The 23684-nt window shown below is 60.6% G+C and overlaps 2 gene segments (V, D, J or C); both read right to left on the bottom strand.

The window, feature by feature from the left end:
- Positions 1 to 1476: 1476 nt before the first annotated feature.
- LOC109261194 (immunoglobulin heavy constant delta-like) lies at positions 1477 to 23302 on the bottom strand. The segment is given in 8 exon segments: positions 1477 to 1707; positions 2035 to 3938; positions 6348 to 6662; positions 6822 to 7148; positions 7397 to 7465; positions 8558 to 8647; positions 8999 to 9281; positions 21612 to 23302. Coding segments are annotated over 6 exon segments (1104 nt in total).
- Positions 11667 to 23684, bottom strand: part of LOC109261643 (Ig mu chain C region membrane-bound form-like) — a 32101-nt gene continuing 20083 nt past the window's right edge. The window contains 6 exon segments of the C gene segment in view: positions 11667 to 11921; positions 12027 to 12142; positions 14661 to 14993; positions 15086 to 15400; positions 15685 to 16023; positions 16111 to 16428. Coding sequence covers positions 11913 to 11921; positions 12027 to 12142; positions 14661 to 14993; positions 15086 to 15400; positions 15685 to 16023; positions 16111 to 16428 — 1430 coding nt within the window.

Raw genomic sequence — 23684 nt, 5'->3', positions numbered from 1 at the left:
CGAGCTATGGGGGCACTGAGGCCTCCTGTGAGCTCTGGACACAGGGCTGCCCTTGCCACTGATAGGTCGCCGAGGGCAGGGTGGGCAGGGTGAGCCCTCCGGGGCACAACCGTGGGCAGCCTCCTGAGTGGGTGCCACAAGGCTGGGGCAGCAGGTGGGTGCAGAGAGAGAACGGGATCTGTTCTCAGAGTTTGGCCTGAGACCCTACATGGGGCCCCCTCGGCCGGCAGCGGTGACACGGGGACCAGGGTGTGAGTTTCCTGTGGGTGCCACAGCAAATCCCACAGACCTTTGTCTCCTCAGGGTCTGGAGCCAAGAAGTCTGTCCCCAGCCCCTGGGCCACAGGCGGGCACGGGCAGGCTCTGGGACACAGCCTGTCCCTGGTTTCCCTGCTCCAGGAGCAGCACCTGGGCTTGTGGCCACTGCGGGCACCTTGCTCTGGTGTCACGCTGCCTTCTCCTGTGGCTCTGTGACAACAGTGACCCCCACCAGCCGAGACCACCTCTCTTCTTGTACCCTGACCTTGATGCTTCTGCAAAGTGCCTTTGCCCCAGAGGTCACATGCAGAGGCCATGGGGGTTGTCTGACCACAGCACTGCGTCTGGTCGTGGCATGTCAGGTGTGAGGTGTGGGTCAGCCTCCACTGGCCACGTGCAGGGATGAGCATGAGCTGAAACCGTGGACGGATGGGGGTGGGTGAGGACAGAGGTGGTGAGAGGGACGAGCAGTGACAGGGGGACACCAGCATTGTGGCATTGGGGGCGGGGGGGCCGTGGACCGGCTGGGCTTGACGGTGGCTGCCCTCACTCTTGCCCCTGGCCAGCGGGTGGCGTCCACTGTGCTTGCGTGCCCCCGTGACCACTTCCTCTTCTGCAGCTGGGGACCCTGGGCGACGGCAGGCTTCCAACGGTGACTGTCCGCTGGGCAGCACCAGGGTCTCCCATGCGCCCCTTCAGGCACGACTGCACGCACTGCCCCCGCCTGCTGCACCGGAAGGAACAGACTCAGGAGGCCGTGGGGCCAGGCCCACATAGAATGGGCTCCACGTGTGGGCAGCACCCACTGCCCCCAGCTAGGTGCATGGGAGCCGTGTGGCGCATGGGTATGTGTCTGAGCGCATACGTGAGCACACACGGTCTGCAGACCAGTGCGTGTGCTGTGTGCGTGCAAGCACGAGCCTGGCGCTTGCACATGTGTGTGCGTGTGCTGTGTCTGTAGGCTGCAGTGTGCACGAGCATTGCCTGTGTCTGTGCACACGCGCTTCTGTGTGAACTGTGCTTGTGCACATGTGTGCGTGTGCGTGTGGTGGGTGTATCTGTGAGTGTGCAGAGCGGCACCTCTCCCCCCCCGCCGGCTTCCCCACGGGGCAGCCCCCCAGGGCCCGCCTGCCACAGCCGCACCCCAATCCCGGCTGGGACTCTCTCTCAGCTCCGGATTCTCTGATCTGACGGAAGCAGGGAGACAAGAGGCAGGGCATGTGAGCAAGGTTGTTTATGGGGCCGGCTGGCAGGTGGGAAGGCAAGGGCCCACAGTCAGGGCCGCTGGTTCAGGAAGCATGGGCTGGGTTTGGCGGCCGAGCCCCGGGCACAGGTGGACAGAGACGAGCATGGGGCAGGCGAAGCGGGGCCGGGGCACCACACACAGGCCAGAGTCCCAGCCTCCCTTCTCTGCGGGTGCAGGACATCCGCTCTCCTGGGGCTACTTCATCTGCAGCAAGAGCCCAGGGGTTGGGAAGGGGGCCGGTGGCCGGAGGGTGCAGAGGGGGGATGTGAGGAGCCAGGTCCCCAGATGACAGGGCCCAGACCCCCATGTACTTGTGAGCAGGTGCAATGTGCCCGTTTCCTGGCCGGAGTGCTGTGGCAGAGGGGAGGGGCCTCTGATGCCTGACAGGCCCCGGGCCCATGTCCACGGCCCACGGCAGCTGCACATCCCTCCCGCTCCCACCAGGCTCCCTGGGCTGGCTCCAGTGTGTCCCCCACCGGGCAGGGCACCGCCTCCCCCCAGCCCTGCACACAGGTGTGCTGGCTGCCTTACTTTGATGAAGGTGACGAAGCCGCTGTAGAGCAGAGTGAGAAGGAAGAGGGCCGCGAACGTGGGCCAGTCTGCCGGTGTCTTCCAGGTCCGTGGAGCCGCCGCCGCTCTCGTCTTGGCTCTGGGGGGCTGGGGGGGCCATGTCCAGACCCGGGGAGCAAGGGCGCTAGTGAGGAGGTTCGGTTCGGAACCCGCACACAACGGGTTGCTGAGTGACAAGGGACTGCTCCGGGCATGCTTCTCCCGACCCGGAGTCTGTGAGGCTTCTCCCGGCCGGGTCCCCCGGTGCCCACAGAGCCAGACGGGGCCCCCCACCCCATGCAGCAGACGGGCCGGGTCCCGGGCGCGAGCTGGAGGTGGTTGTCACCCGGTAGGGGTAGTCGCACAGGGGACCCAGCCAGGCAACAAGAGGTGGGAACAGCACGCACGAAGCTGTTCTGGGAGAGAGCCGGGAGGGCAGAGGGGCTCCGAGTGGCTGCCGCGGAGAGCTCGGGCGAGTGGGGGCAGGGTGGGCATTGCGGGATCTGCATCCCTGAGCAGCCGCTCCCCTGGACACTCGGGCGGGGGCCAGGATGGGAGGGGTGGCCGGGGTCCTGGTTCAGGGCCCAGTTCCTGTGTCACGGGGCGTGAGCGTGGAGGTCGTGTGCGCTTGCAAACTTTATAGCGGTCTGTTTATTCTAATAATGAAAACATGGCAATCTTTGTTAGTTTCATCTTTCTAGTAATTAAACCCTGTTGCATTCTACGAAGGTGTTGGTCCATGAGAACAGGAAATATTAACAAAGGCAGCTGTCCTTGCTCCGGATGATTTGGGAAAACCTGTTCCAGACACGTGAAGTGTAGTGGTGAACGGTTGGGGGGTCAGCTGGACAGTCAAAAGTTACACAGTCCTGCACGGACAGTGCCCTGTCCAGGTAAAGGCCATGTGTTCTGACCCCCCACCAAAGCACCAGACTGAGCCCCAGGGCGTCGAAGGCTGCTCAGAGGACAGGAGGGTGGGTGGGTGACCTGTTCATTTGCACCCTTCAGTCCAGTGAGGCGGGCCAGGCCAGTGGGCTTCGTGTCGGGCTTGGCCCAGGAGATGCTGTGATGTAGTTGGACGTGACCGGAACTGCTGTTAATGACAGAATCTGGATCTCCTGTGGGTCTAACTCTGCTGCTTCTTATCTTGATTGTGGCTGAAGCTTTTCTGCTTCTTTGCATGTCTTTTAATTTTTGATTGCACGCTGGGCATTGTAAACAAACAGCCAGCACTGGAGAAGTGGAGCATATGATAGCACCTTCCTCGGGGCAGGGGTGAGGGCACATCTGGTCTGTCTAATCAGGACTTGAGCCGGTGGGACGTCAGGACAGTTGGCTTCAACTCCAACGTTTGGGGTGGGTCAGGCCCCTCCCTCCACTGGGCTTCAGAGTCCAAGCACCATGCCGGACTGGAGATCTGTCCCAGCTCTGAGCACAGGTCCTGTCTGGGGCAGTCAGTGGTGGAGGGGATACAGTTGGGGCTCATCCCTATTCTTATTCCTCATGTCAGCCCATGTGGATGTTAAAACCTTGACTGATTCCCTCAGGCCTCTCTCCTCCCTGGATGCCAATACCTCTGTCCGCCTGTGCCCAGGGTGGGGGCAACGTAACCGTGTCCGTCGGTGTCCAGGGTGGGGGTAACGTGGCCAACAATGTTGTCTTGCCCAGGAGCCAGGTCAGCTGGGCTTCTCTGAGTCCTCAGCTCTTCAGTGACTTTAAATAAAGCTGGTTAATAAAGTGCGTGTGGCGTCGTCCTGCTGTTCCCGCTTGCCACGCTGCCTTCGTTATCTGTGACCTCCTCACTGGAAGCGCACGCATCCCGGTGCTGGGCAGCAAGGCTGGGCTGTGCGGGCACGGCCGGCAGGAAGGCACCCTCAAGGAGGCCACTGTGATTAGTGGGGGATGGACTGGAGGCAGTTGGCAGAGAAGTCCGGACACTATAGGGTCCCCACACGAAGTGGAGACTGTGGGCCTGTGGGGGATAAGCTTAGGAATCCCCCGGGCTTACACCAACGGGTTAACAAGGCACAGAGAAGTACGAAGCTATAGGATGCTCACCCCCGAGTTTGGGTAAACAACACAAGGCAACCAAGAATAGGGGGGTACAGAGGCCCCCGATGCAAAGGTATATGAAATAAACGAGATTAGGCATTCAGGGCAGAAGCACCCCCAATTTAGTACTATAGCAGCTTTCACGGGAGAATAGGACCAAGCTAGGTAAATTGGTGAACTGGACTGTGGACCCCTGCACTGCAGGCGTAGCAGCCCAGAGCGGAGATGGTTAACGAAAGCGAAGGTGCCTCGTCAACCCTGAGGTCACGCGTCCTCCCTGCCTCATCCGCGAGGCTGAGATAAACAGAGGTGCTGCCTCAGGTCCGCTGTAAACAACCTTCCTCCCCACTGCCCGGCGCCCGGACTTTGTTTTGTATTAACCCAAACCCCTAACCCCGAGGATCCTCAAGACCCCCTTTCCCTCACGTCCAGAAGTTAATGTTCATAGATTCCTTGTCTCTTTGTGCGCGTCCATCGCCGTGTTTGTAAGCCTTCTGATCGTGATACAAACGGGGCAAGGGCCCTTATTCGGGTCTTGTGTTTTCCCGGACATTAGCCATCTCTCACTTTAATCCTGTGTCCCGCTCTCTTGCTGGCCAAGAGAGAACTTTAGACTTGGAGTCTATGACACAGGCCAAGGAGCAGAACCAGGTCAGGAGGAAGAGGACAGGAGCCTGGTGTGGGGGGACCTTCCGTGTGATGCTTTATAACAATGATGATGCTGGGCATGTGCGTGTGCTCAGGTGACCAGGGGTGCACGTGCACACACACCTGCAGCCTACACCTGGGGCTCTGTGCATGACAGCAGACCAGTCTCCAGCCTTGGCCGAGTCTGTCCAGGGGGCTGGTCCAGCCTCACCTGTGACATCACCTGTGATGGAGAGGCCTGGTTTGTGCCTGGGGAGGGCTCCCATCTGCTGGGTGTAGGAGAATGGACATTGGAGGAGGTCAGTGTGGACCTGGCCCTCAAGGAGCCTCGGGTGGGGGGTCGATCTCCTTACACACCTGCTTAGGGGATCAGGGGAGGGAAGGTAAGCAGGGCCAGGAGGCTGTTCTGATGACTGGAGAACAGATGTGCCTGAGGGGCCTGAGACAGGGAAGAGGGTGCCCAGAGGGCAGGGGGCAATGCTGTGGAGATGGGCTGAGGACCAGGAGTCCCAGCCTCGGTGGGGACAGGGGCTGGTGCTGGGACATCACGGGGAGGCCTGCTGGGACACAAGCAGGTGGACTAGGGGGCTGAGGAGAGCCGCCTTTCTAGGGGACCCTTCAGGCTGCTGCCCAACAAGATGCCAGCACTTCCAGACCTGGCTGTAGGAGGCAGCGGGGTCAGTACTGTTGTGTGGACATGTCCTCCACTGTGCAGGGCTGCCCATGGCCGGGTCTGACGGGGGGGTGTCTGAGCCAGTGGAGGCTGGCACAGCCTTCCTGTGTGGCCCCCCCACCACATTGCTGGCATGGCCTCCACATGGCATCTGCCTCTACCCCACTCCTAGGGCCAACTCTCCATGCTCGAGCAGCGGGGGGATGCTGTCCTGCTACCTGCTTGGCCTGAGGTGTCCACCTCTGTCCCTCCAGGGCCTTGCCTGGGTGCTGCCCCCTGATGAGGTGGTGAGGGGGCCTGATAGCCAGCCTCTGAGGGGAGAGTGAGCCCTGGACCTCCAGTGTGAGCCCCCACCCTAGTGGGCCTCTGTCTCCTCTGCCCTGCAGGTGGCCTGCAGTCAGGGCCTGCTGTGGGCATGTGCGGGTCAGATTCTCTGGGCACCCCAGCCCAGCTCCCACTTCTGGGTGTACCTGGCTTCTGAGGTGCTGACTGTTCTCCCAAGCCAGTGGGGGTCCTGGGGCTTGGGGAGGCTCAGATGTCCCTGGGAGGGTTGTGTCTGGGATGACCAGCCTCCCCAGGGGAGGCCCCTGCTCTGAGCTCAGCAATGGGGCAGGTCTTGGTGGGAAATGGCTGTTCCTTGGGGGCCCGGCAGGGGTGACACCTACCTCCCACCCCTCCTAGTCCAGCACATGGCCTGTGGACATGAGGACAGGCTTCAGGGGGACAGGTGTCAGGGCATCCAAAGCCCTGAGTGCAGGGAAAATGTGTGCACACTCCAGGTGCCCACCAGGCTGGGGCAGGGTCATCCTGGCTGGGTGGCACAGACCCTTGGCTGCAGCCCCAGGACCCAGCCCTTCAGCTCCTCTGGGACTGCGCCCCCCCCCCCCCCCAAGCCCTGGCCCCGTGCCCATGTGTGACTCACTGGCCGTCTCTGGGCTCCAGTTGGCGTTGAGCAACCTTCGGGAGGCCTCGTGCCGGACCACACACGTGTAGGTGTCCGGGCGAGGGGCCTGGGCCGTGCGGATGTGCAGGATGCTCCAGGTCTCGAAGGTGCTGCTCCCCAGCTCGGCTGCGGGGGGTGCAGTGGCAAAGGAAGCAGAGTCTACCTGGACCTGGTCCCTTAGCCAGGTGAGGAGGACGTCTGGGGGCGAGAAGCCGGACACCTTGCACAGGAGCCAGGAGGCTGCTCTGGACACAGTCAGGACGTGGACCGTGAGGCTGCTGGGCGCAGAGGCAGCTGCGAGGAGAAGCCTGGTCATGCGCGGGCCACCCGGGGCCTTGGGGGAAGCTGGGCGGCCCGGGTCCTGGACAGAGGAGCGGCTGTGCCAGGCGGGGGGTGCGTGCGCAGGGCCCCCAGCCTCACCGTGTTCCCTGGGGGCTGTGGAGGGGGCCTCACCGTGTTCCTTGGGAGCTGAGGACACCACTTGGGAAGCCACGCCCGGGCCGCTCAGCGTGCAGGTGATGTTGGCCCCCAAGGCCCAGGAGGCCACGGGCAAGTCCAGGCGGCTTCTCAGGCTCTGGGAACCATTGGCATTCTCCTCCAGCGGCCCACTGTCCACACCCGCGTGCAGGGGCACCCCGGCCACCTCCCAGGACAAGCGGGACTCCTGAAGGCCAGCCCCCACTGCCAGGCAGGTGAAGGTGGCCTGTCCCTTGAGCCATGGGCCCTGCAGGGGAGGCTGTGGCAGGTAGAGGCCGGGAGGGCTGGTGTGGTTCCGACACTCTGCCAGAGGACAGTGGCCTCGGTCACTGGGGGCACTGGGGCGCGCAGACCCGGCCTGGGGGTGGTGCTGTGGGCAGTGCGACATGCCCTCTCTGATTCTGCCTAGCTCTCCCTGGTGCAGACCCGGCTTTTGTCGCCTCCTGGCCTCCCGCCACCGGCCCGGGGGCTTGCTCCCAAGCTGGGCTGTCCCCGGGGCTCCCAAATCTGTTCTTCCCCTTCTTCCCCGCTCTGTGCCCCAGGGCACTGACCTCTGAGACTGGCGTCCGCTGTCCTTTCCGGCTCTCTGGTTTGTGCCTGGGTGTGGCTGGTGGAAGGCACTGTGGAGGGAGGTCGGGGGAGAGACTGTGTGCTGCACACGTGGTCGGGCTGTGGCCTCCCTGGGCCCCTCAGCCTTCCTGCTCTCTGGGGTTCTGAGACCTGCCCGGACCCGCCACTGTCCCCTAGTCACCACGCCACAGTCACTTCCACACTTGTGGCGAAAATGGCCGGTGAGTTACCGGTCCCAGAAGTTTGCTCTGTAAAGGGTCAGACAGCAAACCTTTAGGCTTTTCTGTCTCTCCTCCTCTCACTCCCTCCCCTCCTCCGCCATTCCTCTCAAACTGCAAAGACTGCTCCCAGCTTGTAGGAGGAAACAGGCTGTGGGCAGTGTCTGGCTGCGGGCGTGCTGAGGCTCACATGCCCCGGGGGATGGGGACCAGTGAGCGAGTCCCGCTGCACAGGACCACTCTGCATTCTTGCCCGGGGGACTCTCCTGTCTCTTGATCAGTCCCCCCACGTGGAGCCAGGGCCCTGGCCGTGTTTGGAGATGAGGGTGTCGCGGCTCTGGCCTGGGTGGGGGCCACCCGTGGGGGGAGGCTCTCTGTCCAAATGCTTCTGCTAACGTGGCACAGGGGTGACTGTCAGACCCTCCTCCCGAGACGCCAGCAGGGCAACGGGGAGCCAGTGCGGGCGGGAGGGGAGGGTGGTTCCTGCTGTGGGGAGGCCTTGGGTCCCATGCCACGGCCCCCGAGCCTTCAGGGGGCATGCTACAGTTCTGTAAGGGTCACTCCTGGCCGCTTTGGTGACACATCCTCACGTGAGGCCCCATGACAAGCTCAGGGCCCAGTCCTGTGGGCTGCTGGGTCAGCTGCGTCCCAGTCCTGGCCCTTGGGCCTGCCTTTGTCGGCTATGCTTTCGCAGGGTGTCTTGGGTGGGTCTCCTGTTCATAAAGGGCCAGAGGCGTGTCTGCTGGTGCCAAGCACAGAGCCTGGCGCACAGTAGGTGCTTGGTAGACGTCCGTTCAGGGCCTGTCTTTCCTGACTCAGATGGGACTTGAAGCCTTGCGGGAGAAGTCATGGAGGGCTGCCTGAAGGGGGCATCCTAAGAGATGGGAAGGCAGGAAAGGGTGTGCTGGGGTGGGGGCTCCTCACCTGAGACCCTGGCAGTGCTGGGCACTGTGGTGGAGTCCTCTGATGGGGTTGGCCCAAGAGTCGACAGGGGGGTCTTAGTTTCCCAAGATGCTGAAATCAGAGGAAAGTGGCAGGTGAGGGTCGGACCGTGTGTACACTGAGGTGGGAGGGCCGCGTGGTGGACGGGAGGACCTGGAAATGGCGGGAGGGAGGGACGAGCTGGTTGTGCTGTGCAGAGGTGGGGACTGGGCCGTGGGAAGCCTCACACTCAGCCTCTGCCTTTCTTTTGCACCCTGAGGACAGGGTCTGCGGGGAAAGGGTTTGAGGGTTGGGGTGATGAGAGGTGACCCTCATGGGCGCCGTGCTGAGGCCTGGGTGCCTGTGTCGGTCCTTGGGGTCAGGCCCTGGTGGAAGGTGTGGGAGACCCGGGAGGGCCCTCCTTGTGGTCTTGGGGCCACCCACCTGGCCACCGGAAGACCTTCTGCAGCTTGCCGCTGGCGGTGTTGCACTGGTGGGGGTCTGGCTTCCACTGGGCAGTCAGGAAGGACAGCTCAACGTTGTCTTGTGCCTTCGGCATGAAGAGATTGGTCTTTGTGGCCTGGTCCTGCTTCCCCCGAAACCGAGGTCACCTGTACTGACTCTCGGGAGTATCCTCTTGCCAAGCAGGACAGGACTACGGAGTCGCCTTCTTTCAGGGCTTGACACTCCGAGACCAAGGGGAACACGTGCAGCGCTTCTCCGGAGGCTGGAAGACAGACACGGGGTTCTGGGGTTGGGGCTCCCAAGGGTGTGGGGTGGGGGTGTGTGGCAGGGCAGAGCTGGCCGAGTGGCAGGGGCTCCCACTGCGGAGCCCGAGGTTGGGGTTGCCCAGACCCCAGTGCAGGGCGGTCCCTCCGTGATGGGCCCGGGGCCATGTGTCCCCACACCCAGGGCTCCAGCTGCTGGCCCCTGGCCATTGCGGCACAGGTGCCGTTTGCCTGCAGAGGGGCCACATGGCCAGACTTCTGTGTGGTTCTCCGAGGAGTGAGTGGGGTCAGCCCTCCCCCCCACCCCCCGACCCTGTGCCCTGGGGTGGGGTGGACAGGCTGTGTTGCACACTGGGCCCTATGGGCGGCAGGTCCCAGGATGAGGGACTCCAGGTGGGCTGTCTCCAGTCCCCTTGTCCTCTCCCCAGGGACCTGGCTGGCCAAGGGCGGCTGAGCAAGCATGAGGCCCCTGATGGCTCTGCTGTATCTTAGTCTGTGGGCCCTTTCCTCCTGGCTCCTGCCTCATCCCACGTCCCCCCAGGGCACCATGCTGCCATTGCATAGACAGGGTCAGTCATGCCCATTCTTCAGCCTGGACTGAGGTTGTCTGGGTGGGTGGAGGCGCCAACCCCCCTCCTCACTGGTCCCCTGGGGGCGGGACCCACCTCTCTGCTCTCCTAAGCACCTGGCCACCGTGCCCCTGCCTTCTCCCATCCACATGCCAGAGGCCCCCGCTGCGCAGCCTCCCTGTCTTCCCCTTGGGCCCTGAACTTGGGTCTGTGGGCTGCATTGCATCCTAAACCCCACTGCCTCAGAACGTGATCTTGTTGGGGGGACACAGTCACAGTAGATAAAGTCATGAGGTCATACTGCCAGAGGGTGGGCTCCAAATGCAGCATGACTGTCCTTACAAAAGGGGATATAGACATGAACAGGAAGTGCTCTGCATGAGGATGACGGTGGGACTGGGGGGAGGACTACGGATCAGACAGGGCGCTGCGCGGGAGGACGACGGAGGGACTGGGGGGAGGATTATGGATCAGACACCGCGCTGTGTGCAAGGATGACGGTGGGACTGGGGGGAGGACCAGGGATCAGACACAGCGTTGTGTGGGAGGACGACGGTGGGACTGGGGGGAGGAGCAGGGATCAGACACGGCGCTGTGCGGGAGGACGACGGTGGGATTGGAGGGAAGACCCAGGATCGGACACAAGGGGCAGACGCCAGGGTTGGGGGGCATGGAGGGAATGCGCCCCCAGAAGTGACATGGTCAGTGTCCGGCTCCCGCTGTGTCGGCTGCCGCAGGAGAAGAGGGGCATCCACACTCCGGTGCCAGAAGTGGGGTGTGACAGAGCTGACACGTGGAAGTACCCATGTAGTGTCAGAACCCGAGGCTGCGGTTCTGAGGTGCACGTCAGAAAAAGCCGGACTGCCTTGAAGACTGTTCGCATGAATTTGGATGTTACAGGCAATTCTGATGAGGGCTTGGAGAGGAAGGGAGGGCGGAGGGCCTCATGTCTCAGCTGTGCGCCGTGTGGACACGTGGCTCGGGAGGTTTCTGAGCAAAGTGCCGGAGGACGGGCTGGGCCTCTGCTGTCTGCTCCTGGTGGATGTGGGAGAAGGGAGAGGGAGAGGAAGGCAGGGAGCTGGCAGCGAGGAGCCAGAACTAGAAGCTTTGGGAGGGTCTCTTCCTGTCTGGACACAGGGCCCAGGGTCTGGCCGGGCCTCCTTTCGCTAAGGCATCACCTGTGTGGTCCAAGCAAGCATGTCAGTAGGAGCCATGTGGTTACCCAGGAAAGGTCTGGCCTCCACCTGGGCCCTCGCTGCCACCGCCCCATGGCCTGTGGCCGCCCTGGCTGTCTGTGCGGTGTCCAGGCGAGCCTCTGACATGGGTCCCACCCCCGCCTCTGCCACGGCCTGCCCCTCGTCTGCGGTGGCCTGGGGGGACGGAGACTGTTCCTGTGCCTCCCCTCTGCCAGATGCTCTCCTAACCGTCTCACCAGAAACTTCTCCTCCCATCCACACGCCCCAGATGCCTCAGCAGGTGGGACAAACCCTCGGGACAGGGACTTGTAGGTGGACAGCCCTGCTGGTTGCACACAAATCCCTGAGGCCCAAGCTTGGTTGCCGGCTCCCGACATGATTGGGACCCTCTTGAGCTCGGCTGCCGTCCTTCAGCATACTGGATGAGCCTGAGACTCTGGGTCTCCCTCACAGAGATCTTTCCCGCCATGTCCCCTGGCAGGCAGTGTGCAGACAGACCCCCCCCCCCCCCCCCCCCCGCTTTCCCACACACGCTTCGCAACGAAGGATGGCCACCCCTGGATGCACACACAGCACACATGGGTGCAGTTTGGGATAAAGAACCTTCACGAGGAAGCAGTTTCACAGGATAAAATATACACGTTTATTTCAAGGCGACATGAGTGCACACTGCAGAGCGGTGCTGCGTCCACGGCATTTGGCCTGGTCTTGAGAAGCCTGCGTCTTTGGGCGGCAAGCGGGAGGGGTGACGTGGGAAGGATTTAAGTGCAAGTCGACAGGCTCTGCAGGTTGGGAACCCCGGGCCCCAAGGCGGTGCCCCCCTGGGTCCCATCTTCTGGGTCTCTGAAGTTCTTAGCGGGGGGGGTCATTTCACCTGCAGACGACAGACACATGAGCTGTTTCCCTGCTTCCCGAGGACAGTGGGTCAGGCTCAGCCTGAGGCCATCTGTGCACCCCCCCCCCTCCAGGCCGCCACTACCTTGAACAGGGTGACTGTGGTGCTGTAGAAGACGCTGAGGAGGAAGAGAACGATGAAGGTGGAGGCCATGGTGTTCAGATTCTCGAAGCCCTCCTCCTCGGCGCTCACCTCCCCCTCTGCAGGGGACACAGCACAGAGGGGTCAGGCCCGGCACCAGCACAGTCCAGCCCTAGAACCACCCTCGGCCCTCGGCTGTGCTGCACCCGGGAGGGACAGGTGGGGCAGGAGAGGGTGTCCATGGCCTCCTGGCCTTGCAGTCTCCCTTGCACCCACCTTGTGGGGCTGAGGGCCCCTGGGCTCAGTCGGGAAGGGTCTCAGCCAAGCGTTAGCTGGGCCTTGACAGCCCAAAGCAGGGGGCCAGGTGGAGGCAGAATGTGGCCAAAGCAGAGCAGGGTAGCCCTGAGCACCTTGTCTAGGAGCCCTGGGATGGCAGAGAGTGCGACAGAGAAACATAGACGTGGGGGTGCGGCCTGGGCTGGGGCCGGAGGCAGTGACCCCAGAAGAGTGGCTCACAGTGTCCTGAACTCTCCTGTGGGGTGTGGTGACACAGCCGGAGCCACCTGCGGCTGAGAGGCAGAGAGCAGGGCCCCCTGCCACCTGTGGTTTGGGACAGGTGTGGCCCTGGCCGCCGAGGCCAGAGAGGGCTGGCAGTGAGGAGCTGGCAGATGTCTGGGCCCAAGGGGACCTCTTCACTTCCTAGTGAGATTCCCACTCGCTGTCTCTCTTTCTGGGAGTGAATAGCATTTGTGGGGCCCTGGCTGGCTTGTCTGCCCTCCCAGAACTCTGGGGCCAAAGGGTCAGACAGAGCCCTGAGACTCCAGGGAGGCTAACACTGGGGTGGTCAGGCTGAGGACACTCAGTGGGGTCTGCAGCCCCTGCACAGGTGAACTCAGGTGCCCAAGGGCTTGGTGCGCAGAGAGGGCCTGGGCCTGGGCCCGAAGGGGGCTGTGTTGCCTTTGCCCATTCAGGAGAGGAGATCCTACTCACGCCCCTCCCCTTTTCTGCCCACTGGGCTCTGTTCTCCCTTACTCCTGCTTCTGGGGCCTCACTCCCCACCCTTTCCAGGGCTGGGTGTTTGCAGGGGCTCCCCACTCAGATCACGCTCTCTACAGCCTCCCTCTAGGGAGGGGCCTCCCCACCTCTGGGGCCGGTGGTCAGGCACTGCCTGCCTTGTCCATTCACCCGTGGGTGCCTGGGCATGGCAGGGGCTTCCTTTGGCCCTGGGCCTGCCAACGGCGGCTATGGTCAGTGCCCAGGCTGGGCCAGCCCATGGACACACCTCCGAGCTGAGACAGAAGGATGAGCAGAGCGTGGGCATGAAGGCCTGCGGAAGGTGACGTGGCTGGAGAGGGCGGAAATGCCTGCCTGAGGCACCGAGTGACCTCGTGTGCGCACGTCAGCGTATCTGTGACTGTGTGTATGTGTGTGTACCTATGTGTGCATGTGTCTGCGTGTGTCCACATGTATGGGTGTGTGCTCGTATGTATGTGTGTGCATGTCCATATCCCTGTGCATCTCTGTGTGTGTATGCAAGTTCCTCCATGTCTATGTCCATGGGTGTATATGCATGTGTATTTGCACCCACGTACAGTGCATGAGTGCCTGTGTCCATGTACATGTGTGTTTCCTGTGTGTGTGTTTACATGTCTGCATGGGTGTGCATGTGTGTGTCTGTGTGTCCATGTTTCTGTGCCTGTGCATGTGTAAGTACCCATGTGCATGCACGTGTGTGCCTGTGTACATGTGTGTGTCCATGTGTCTGTGTGTGTGCATGTGTGCATGTGTGTGTGTCCATGTGTCTGTGTCTGTGTGTGCATGTGTGTGCATGTGTGTGCATGTGTGTATGTCCATGTGTCCGTGCCTATGTGTGCAAGTGTGTGCATGTGTATGTGTCCATGTGTCCGTGCCTGTGTGTAAGTACCCATGTGCATGCACGTGTGTGCCTGTGTGCATGTGTGTGTGTCCATGTGTCTGTGTGTCCATGTGTCTGTGCCTGTGCACGTCTAAGTACCCGTGTGCATGCATGTATAAGCTTGCATGTGTGTGCATGTGTGTGTGTCCATGTGTCTGTGTGTGTGCATGTGTGCAGGTGTGTGTATGTGTGTGAGTCCATGTGTCTGTGCCCGTGTGTGTGTAAGTACCCATGTGCATGCACATGTGTGCCTGTGTGCATGCGGGTGTGTCCATGTGTCTATGTCTGTATGTATGCAGGTACCCACGTGCATGCACATATAAGCCTGCACGTGTGCATGTGTCCGTGTGTGTGTACGTGTGTGCCACACACCTGGGTGGCCATGAGAGCAGTGAGAGGAGCACAGAGACTTTCAGAGGCTGGGTGGGGGCAGGGGTGGTGGTAGAGGTTGGTCTGGGGGTGAGGACAGCACAGCTGTGGCCCCGGTAGGCGAGAGCATCGCTCACTCAGGACGAGCATCTTTTGAATGGATGTTTTTATTTCTAATTTTGATAAAACGCCACATCTCACCCCATTGACACGGTTAGTTTGCACACATGCACACACAGCGACGGGTTCCCCAGGACTCTGGGATCCACCCGGAGTGGGGCGGCCCACAGGTCAGTAGCAGGTGGTGGCCGTGTCAGACAAGACCAGGGACACGTTGTACAGGGTGGGTTTACCGGTGGACTTGTCCACGCTCCTCTCCGTCACCATGTGGGGCAGGGCCTCGTGGCCCACAACACAGGTGTAGGTCTCCCCCGAGCTCCACTCCTCCTCACTCACAGTCAGGGTGCTGTGGACAAAGTAGAGGTGGGGGTCTTGGGGCTCGGGCTTCGGGTCACTGGTCACGTAACTCTCAGAGGACATGGGTTGGCCTTTCTGCAGCCATTGCACGAACACATCTGCGGGTGAGAAGCCCTTCACCAGGCAAGTGACTGTGGCTGACTCCCGCAGGCTCAGCTGCTCCCGGCTGGGTGGCAGGACGTAGACGGAGGGCGGTTGCTTGTTGACGTCTGTGGGAGGAAAGGCAGCTGTGAGCTCAGGTGGGGGGCTGGGGGGAGAGGCTGTGGGAGAGTCCCGGGGCAGAAGAGAAGCGGACCCCTACCCTTGAGTTTAGAGATGGTCTTCTTCAGTGGCGAGGGCAGATCTGTGTGGGTCACTGTGCAGGTGAAGTCCTCCCCTGACTCCCACTCCTCTGCACAGATGGTGGCCTCCCCTGTGGCACTGAAGGTGTTGTTGAGGTTGCTCTGGAAGATGGTGGTGGTTGGCAGAAATTCGCCATTCTGGCGGGTCCAGGAGACGTTCAGGCTGTCGCGGGTGGTCAGGTCTACGACCCTGCAGGACAGCTTGGCCGACTTGGTTTGGAAGATGCTGGCGAAGGTGGGGGGAATGGCGAAGATTCTGATGGTGGCTTGCGTGTCTGGATCAGGAGAGAGTTTGTGTCAGTGACTGGCTGGATGGGCAACCGGGCAAAGGGGGGAGGTTTTCCCAAGAGAACAGAAGCTGGCCACGCCGAGCCTTCCTGAGCCCCAAGGACCCCTTGGAGGGGATGCTGGGCCCCCCCACCTGACAAGTGGCCCCCTCCCTGCCCTTGGCCGCTCCAGGAAGCCAAGGCTCAGGAAGCGGCTGCCCTGAGTGGGCACCTATGAGTGTGAGGAGGGGTCCCTGCCCCAAGGGGCTGCACCAGGGGCCAGGACAACTCACTGAGGATGCATGCGGAGGACACGTTCTTCTTGAAGGTCAGCCCATTGTGCTCCACATTGCAAGTGAACACGCTCTGGCTGAGCCAGGCATTCTCGGTGATGGTCAGCGTGCTGAGCACCTTGAAGGTCACGGGCCCGGGCCCTTGGTTCTCAGCCTCCACGTTGCCTGGGTTGAAGCCCGACTGGATGGGCTTTCCGTCACGAAGCCAGGACACAGAGATCTTCTTGGGGCTGAAGCCTGTTGCCTGACAGAGGAGCTGGGACGTGCGCTGGTTGTTGTCAGAGAAGGCGTCACGGGGTGGGATGAAGACAGTCACGTTGGGGGACAGCTCTAGAGGCACTGCGGTGAAGGGGACAAGACGTCAGCCCACCTGACCCCCCTCCCTGCCCCCATCCCCGGCCATGGGTAGGAGAGCCCGACTCTCACCTGGGATGGGCACGTTCACCTCACTGTTGCCCTTGGGGTGTTTCACATTGCATGTGAGGAAGTCATCTGAACCCTGGAGGACGTCCACGGAGGGCAGGAGCACCTGAGAGGTAGCCACGTACTTGCCCTCTCTCAGGACTGGAGGGAAGGTCTGGATGTCCTGGTTGTTGACCACACTGTTGTTCTTGTAGTTCCAGGAGAAGGTGACGGAGCTGGGCAGGAAGTCCCGGGCCAGGCAGCCCATGGCCACCAGGGGCTCATCGGACAGGGAGCTCTCACAGGTGATGAGGGGGAAGAGATTTGGACGGGATGAGGTCTCTGAGGACCAGAGAGGGACAAGAGACAGGGGTGAGAAGGCGTCTCCTTCCCACGCTCTGCCAGGCGGGCCAACGCCAACCACATGGCTCCCTCATTTCGCTACCATGAGGGCTGCCCTCGCAGCCTCCCCAGCCTGGACCGACGGCTCAGTGGGCAGCTGTGTTGAGGCCCAGGTCCTGCTGGGAAGGGGAGGCAAGGCGGCCCCTGCCCTGCTGCAGAAGTCCAGCTCTGGGCTTGTGGGAAGTTGGGGGTGCTTCACGCTGGGAGGGGCAGATGTGACCTCCTCCCAGCACCTGCCACCCTTGCACTCAAGTGCACTCTGGTACCTGGCTCTCAGCTCAGGACAGCTCGGCTCTGACTGGCGGTGCCTTCCCTCTGAGACCCTAGAGCCACGTAGGCACACTCAGCCACGAGCCCCGTGAACTGTCCATGTGGCAGGCTGACAGCATGGAGAGAGGACCCCCCAAGCTCCCAGACAGACCACCAGCCCAGGCCTGTGTGTCCAGGGTCAGCAGAGACTGTGAACACGAGGAGTGGGAATCATGCAGATTCCTCTTGGCCCGTCCTTAGCACAACCAGGTCATTGAAGTCAGTCCAGTGTTAGGGTTAGCAAGGCCAGGTCTCCCCAATTAGAACTAAATGGCCCAACATGGGTTATTCTAGCACAAGCCTGGACATCAGACTCCTCTAAGCCAAGCCACTCAGAGAGTCCATTTCTGCTGGGCCAGCTCGGTGACCCTGATTAATTGGTTTGGTGTACTAACCCTAGCACACATCAGCCCAACCCAGCTCAGCCCAGCTCAGCTCAGCCCAGCTCAGCCTCATTCAGCCCAGCTCAGCCCAGCTCAGCCTGGCCCAGCCTGGCCTACTCCAGCTTAGCTCAACCCAGCTCAACCCAACTCATCTCAGCTCAGCCCAGCCCAGCTCAGCCCAGCTCAGCCCAGCTCAGCCCAGCTCAGCCCAGTTCAGCCTAGAACAGTTCAGCCCAGTGCAACCTAGCTAAACTCAGCCTGGCCCAGCCCTGCCCGGTTTAGCTCAACCTATCCTAGCCCATCCCAGCCTAGCCCTGCTCATCCCAGTCCAGCCCAGTTCAGCTCAGCCCAGCTCAGCTCAGCTCAGCCCAGCGCAGCCCAGTTCAGCCCAGACCAGAACAGTCCAGCTCAGCCCAACCCAGCCCAGCCCGGTTTAGCTTAGCCCAGTTCAGCCCAGTTCAGTCCAGCTCAGCCCAGAACAGCCCAGCCCAGCTCAGCTCAGCTCAGCTCAGCCCAGTTCAGCCCAGTTCAGCCCACCCCAGCCCAGTTCAGCTCAGCTCAACCCAGCTCAGCCCAGCTAAACTCATCCCAGCTCAGTTTAGCCCAGCTCAGCCCCAGCTCAGCCCAGCTCAGCCCAGTGCGACCCAGCTAAGCTCAGCCCAGCCCAGCCCGGTTTAGCTCAACCTAGTCCAGCCCAGCTCAGCTCAGCTCAACTCAGCCCACCTCAGCTCAGTTCAGTCCAGTTCAGCCCAGCTCAGCCCACCTCAGCTCAGTTCAGCCCAGTTCAGCCCAGTTTAGCCCAGCTCAGCCCAGCCCAGCCCAGCCCGGTTTAGCTCAACCTAGCCCAGCTCAGCTCAGCCCAGCTCAGCTCAGCTCAGCTCAGCCCAGTTCAACTCAGCTCAGCTCAGTTTAGCCCAGCTCAGCCCAGTTCAGCTCAGCCCAGCCCAGCCCAGCCTAGCCCAACCCAGCTCAGCCCAGTTCAGCCTGGCTCAGCTCAGCCCAGTGCAACCCAGCTCAGCTCAGCTCAGCTCAGCCCAACCCAGCTCAGCCCAGGGCAAGCCAGCTAAGCTCAGCCTAGCCCAGCCTGGTTTAGCTCAGCCCAGTTCAGCCCAGCTCAACCCCCCTGACAAGACGTTTAGCCCAGCTAAACTCAGCCCAGCTCAGCCCAGATTAGTTTAGCCCAGCTTAGCCCAGTTCAGCTCAGCTCAGCCCAGCTCAGCCCAGCCCAGTCCAGCCTGGTTTAGCTCAACCTAGCCCAGCTCAGCTCAGCCTAGCTCAGCCCAGCTCAGCTCAGCTCAGCTCAGCCCAGTTTAGCCCAGCTCAGCCCAGCTCAGCCCAGTTTAGCTCAGCCCAGCTCAGCCCCAGCTCAGCCCAGCCCAGTTCAGCCCAGCTCAGCCCAGTGCTAAGCTCAGCTCAGCCCAGCCCAGCCCGGTTTAGCTCAACCTAGCCCAGCTCAGCTCAGCTCACCTCAGCCCAGCCCAGCCCAGCCCAGCCCAGCCCGGTTTAGCTCAACCTAGCCCAGCTCAGCTCAGCTCACCTCAGCCCAGCCCAGCCCAGCCCAGCCCGGTTTAGCTCAACCTAGCCCAGCTCAGCCCAGCTCAGCCCAGCTCAGCTCAGTTCAGCCCAGTTTAGCCCAGCTCAGCCCAGTTTAGCTCAGCCCCAGCTCAGCCCAGCCCAGTTCAGCCCAGCTCAGCTCAGTGCTAAGCTCAGCTCAGCCCAGCCCAGCCCAGCCCAGCCCGGTTTAGCTCAACCTAGCCCAGCCCAGCCCGGTTTAGCTCAACCTAGCCCAGCTCAGCACAGCTCAGCTCAGCTCAGCCCAGCCTGGTTTAGCTCAACCTAGCCCAGCTCAGCCCAGCTCAGCTCAGCCCAGCTCAGCCCAGCTCAGCTCAGTTCAGCACAGTTTAGCCCAGCTCAGCCTAGCTCAGCCCAGTTTAGCTCAGCCCAGCTCAGCCCAGCCCAGTTCAGCCCAGCTCAGCCCAGTGCTAAGCTCAGCTCAGCCCAGCCCAGCCCGGTTTAGCTCAACCTAGCCCAGCCCAGCCCAGCTCAGCTCAGCTCAGCTCAGCCCAGCCCAGCCCGGCTCAGCTCAGCCCAGCCCAGCCCAGCCCGGTTTAGCTCAACCTAGCCCAGCCCAGCCCAGCTCAGGTCAGCTCAGCCCAGCCCGGCTCAGCTCAGCCCGGTTTAGCTCAACCTAGCCCAGCCCAGCCCGGCTCAGCCCAGCTCAGCCCAGTCCAGCCCGGTTTAGCTCAACCTAGCCCAGCTCAGCCCAGCTCAGCTCAGCCCAGCTCAGCCTAGCTCAGCTCAGCTCAGCTCAGTTCAGCACAGTTTAGCCCAGCTCAGCCTAGCTCAGCCCAGTTTAGCTCAGCCCAGCTCAGCCCCAGCTCAGCCCAGCCCAGTTCAGCCCAGCTCAGCCCAGTGCTAAGCTCAGCTCAGCCTAGCCCAGCCCGGTTTAGCTCAACCTAGCCCAGCCCAGCTCAGCTCAGCTCAGCCCAGCCCAGCCCAGCCCAGCCCGGCTCAGCTCAGCCCAGCCCAGCCCAGCCCAGCCCGGTTTAGCTCAACCTAGCCCAGCCCAGCCCAGCTCAGGTCAGCTCAGCTCAGCCCAGCCCGGCTCAGCTCAGCCAGGTTTAGCTCAGCCTAGCCCAGCTCAGCTCAGCTCAGCCCAGCCCAGCCCAGCCCGGTTTAGTTCAACCTAGCCCAGCTCAGCCCAGCTCAGCTCAGCTCAGCCCGGTTTAGCTAAACCTAACCCAGCCCAGCTCAGCTCAGCTCAGCTCAGCCCAGCCCAGCCCGGTTTAGTTCAACCTAGCCCAGCTCAGCTCAGCTCAGCCCAGCCCGGCTCAGCTCAGCCCGGTTTAGCTCAACCTAGCCCAGCTCAGCTCAGCTCCGCTCAGCCCAGCCCAGCCCAGCTCAGCCCGGTTTAGCTCAACCTAGCCCAGCTCAGCCCAGCTCAGCTCAGCCCAGCTCAGCCCAGCTCAGCCCAGCTCAGCTCAGTTCAGCACAGTTTAGCCCAGCTCAGCCTAGCTCAGCCCAGTTTAGCTCAGCCCAGCTCAGCCCCAGCTCAGCCCAGCCCAGTTCAGCCCAGCTCAGCCCAGTGCTAAGCTCAGCTCAGCCCAGCCCAGCCCGGTTTAGCTCAACCTAGCCCAGCTCAGCTCAGCTCACCTCAGCCCAGCCCAGCCCAGCCCAGCCCAGCCCAGCCCAGCCTGGTTTAGCTCAATCTAGCCCAGCTCAGCCCAGCTCAGCTCAGCCCAGCTCAGCCCAGCTCAGCCCAGCTCAGATCAGTTCAGCCCAGTTTAGCCCAGCTCAGCCCAGCTCAGCTCAGCCCAGCCCAGTTCAGCCCAGTTAAACTCAGCCCAGCCCAGCCCAGCCCAGCTCAGCCCAGCTCAGGCCAGTTCAGCCCAGCCCAGTTCAGCCCAGTTCAGCCCAGCTCAGTGCAGCTAAGTTCAGCCTAGCTCAGCCCGATTCAGCTCAGCCCAAACTCATCTCAGAAATGCCAGCTCAATCTGGTTTAGTCCAGCTTAGCTGAGGACTGCTTTGGGCAGCCCAGTGTAGTCCTGTACAGTGTAGTCCCAAAAGCCCAGTCCTGGGACTAGCCAGAAAATTTCAGGCCACCAGACCGGCGTGCCTTCGCCAAAGCCATCTTATCCAGGAATCCTGTACAGCTGAGCCTGGCTCAGGGTCAGTGCTTTCTGGTGCCCATCCCTACCTTTCCCACCCTTGTATGTCCTTGGGGATTTCTCCAGTGGAATCCCCTATTTTTCCATGGCCCTGTCCAGTCTCAGCCAGCTCTTGGCCCCCAAGCATTATCAGTCACTACCACCTCAGTTTCCTGGGTAAAATACTTCCCGGCAAGTTTAAATTCGCCAAGACATTTTATAAGGACTGAGGAGTGTTTGCCATCATCAGAGTGAAAACCCGTCTTTGCCTTAGAATAGGCAGAGACTTTGCTTCAGAAAACTGTGCTGGGGACTCTCCCCATGGGGCCTTCACTGTCCTGGGTACATGCCCTTAGCTGGTCTCCTCCCTTCTGAGTCTAAAGTAGGCCCCCAACTTTAACTAAATTTCCTCTAAAATAAAATCATCATTAAACATGACCAAAAATGCATCTCATCTGAATTTGCACATATAATTCTGCTCTTTGTCCTGAAGCTTTTCACAAGGCGAAGGCTACTTTCAAATGCACAATAACGACCTCAAATCCAAAGCTGCGTTTATGACTCAAAGATGACATGAAAGGCACTTTGTTTATGTTAGAGCATCTGAGCCATAGAATCCATAGTTAAGAAGCCAAGACAATGGCCACTCAGGATTCATACAAATAAATCTCATTGTTTCCCTGAGCGATCTTAAAAAATGACTCCTCCTCAAGCAGAAACCAAAACGCCACACACAAACTTTCCGGAGCAGCAAATTTGGCAGCCGGGACTGCCTCTCTCTTACCATTTTGGCTCCCTGGTCACCAGACAGTCCCGTGGGGTCTTTGGTATTGAAGAATTCCTCCAAATCCATTAAAATTGGCTCTTTGATGAATAGCCAGTTGGCAGAAGCCACAGCAGCCCCGGGGGCGGGGGGGGGGGGGGCCAGGTGGACCCTCCACTGGGGCTCCTTCAGCTCAGGAGCCAGCCCGAATTCCTTTCTGATTTGAGACCTGACTGGGCTTCCTCTTACTCCAACAACCAACACTCTTCACTGAAATCATTCAGGACAATTAGCACACACGCTTAGCCTAAAACATGTCCCAGCAAGAGTGCTTGAAAAGCAGTCTTGAAAGTGCTGACATGAATGAAGGCCACTTTATCAGGATATCTAAATGCTTCTTAATCACGAAGAGAAAATCAACCAACTTAAAATATTTAGAACACAGTAATTATGAAAACAACACTTCGGGGTGTTAGAAAATGTTTGAGATTAATGACCGTTTGAGGAAATAACTAATTTAAAAAGTTAACATGAATGCATTGATAAACTGTCCCCCAGACTTCTCATTTCTTACATGTCTTAGTTTCAAAATGAGTATAAATGAGACGTTGGCAAGCGAAGACTGAAGAATTAAATTCAAATCGTTAAAAAAGGAACTGTTCCAGCTTCTGCCAGCATCTTGGTCTTATTTTAGAAATGCAAATTATGCAGGTGTTGTTTTTCAGACTCGCAGGGCTGGGCAAAACCTCCCGAAAACCATTTCTTCATAACCATAAGCTATAAATTTGCCAAGTCTGTTTACTTGTTTCCCGAAATAGACCGTCCCTGTGACCTGTTTCCGGCCACCTGGTGCAGGTGTCCGGCCCCACACGCCGCCCCCTGGCCAACTCCACAACACCACTTCCAGAATAGCTGAATTAAATAAAAAGTAAACTAATTCATTACTGTCAGAACTCAGCTCTGGGTAGGGGGGCCACCACACCGTGTTGCTATGTCCTGTATCTACTCCAGAAAGACATGATTCATGCTTGCTAATTGACTGATAGGATTAAAAAGTTTGGCATGCTCGAAAATCTCTCACATTTTAAAGTCTCAGTGGTCTTAATTATTTTTCTCAGGAGCCACTTCAGACATACCCTGTCCTTTGATAGTTATCGCGCCTCTAACGGGGAGCAGGCTGTCTTCTCCCAGAAGCTGCCCTCGCTGAGCCGAGCTCGGTGGCCCCAGGCCTGCCCTTCCTCGGCGCCTAGTCCTTACAGTTGGCCAAGAATTGTAAACACAGTCTGCACAGAACACCACTCCTCATTCCGAAAAAAGTCTTTCACGGCACGCTCTCTGTGCGGCATTCTTGTGGCGCTCCAAACACAGCTGCCCACACACACTCGTGAGCCGACACCAGGATCCAGATAGCGAGACCTCTCCTGCCGCAGCCACACTGTCCTGTGGCCATGGGGGTCCTGGAAACTCACCCACACATGGCCTGTCCAGCCTCCAGCCCCTCTTCAGGGGCTCAGTTACTGCCCCGGACATGCTGGCACTATTCCAGTTTTAGAAAAGCATCAGAAAATCAGGAGGCTCTGAAATCCCTAAGGCGCCCAGCTCTCGTCCCCTCCCGGCCAGCCTGCCCCTGGGGGACAGTCCTGAGGACCAGCCATCGATGCCCAGAAAACCCCACAGACAGGAGTAGAAAATAAAGGCCCCAGCAGGGCCGCTCCTACCTGAAGACACTGTGACTCCGGTTCCATGGCCCCAGAGATCGATACCGTAGTAATCACAGTGGTGAATTCTCCATTTGCACCCAACAAAACCCTGGGGGCCTCACCTGGCATCGCCCCCTCTGGAGGCCTGCACTTCCAGGCCGCACGGAGGCCGACCCTCCAAGTCACTGTCATCTGGAGGGTCCTGGACCCCCTCACTGGCCCTGGTCCCCACACCCCACTGCCCCTGAGACCCCATGTCCTGGCCTGGCCCCTCAGAAGCCAGATCACCGCCTGCCTGGGCCGCCCGACTACAAACCGCAGCCCCGAACAGGAACTCAGAAGTCCAATCAGCCCCAAGGGCCACTGCCCCAGACGGCAGGTGCATCGGGGCCAC

Source organism: Panthera pardus, unplaced genomic scaffold (genome assembly GCF_024362965.1).
Source record: "Panthera pardus isolate Hobbes unplaced genomic scaffold, ASM2436296v1 HiC_scaffold_24, whole genome shotgun sequence".
NCBI classification, from domain to species: Eukaryota; Metazoa; Chordata; class Mammalia; order Carnivora; family Felidae; genus Panthera; species Panthera pardus.
Note: the sequence above shows the minus strand (reverse complement) of the source record. Positions and strands in the feature narration are given on the sequence as shown.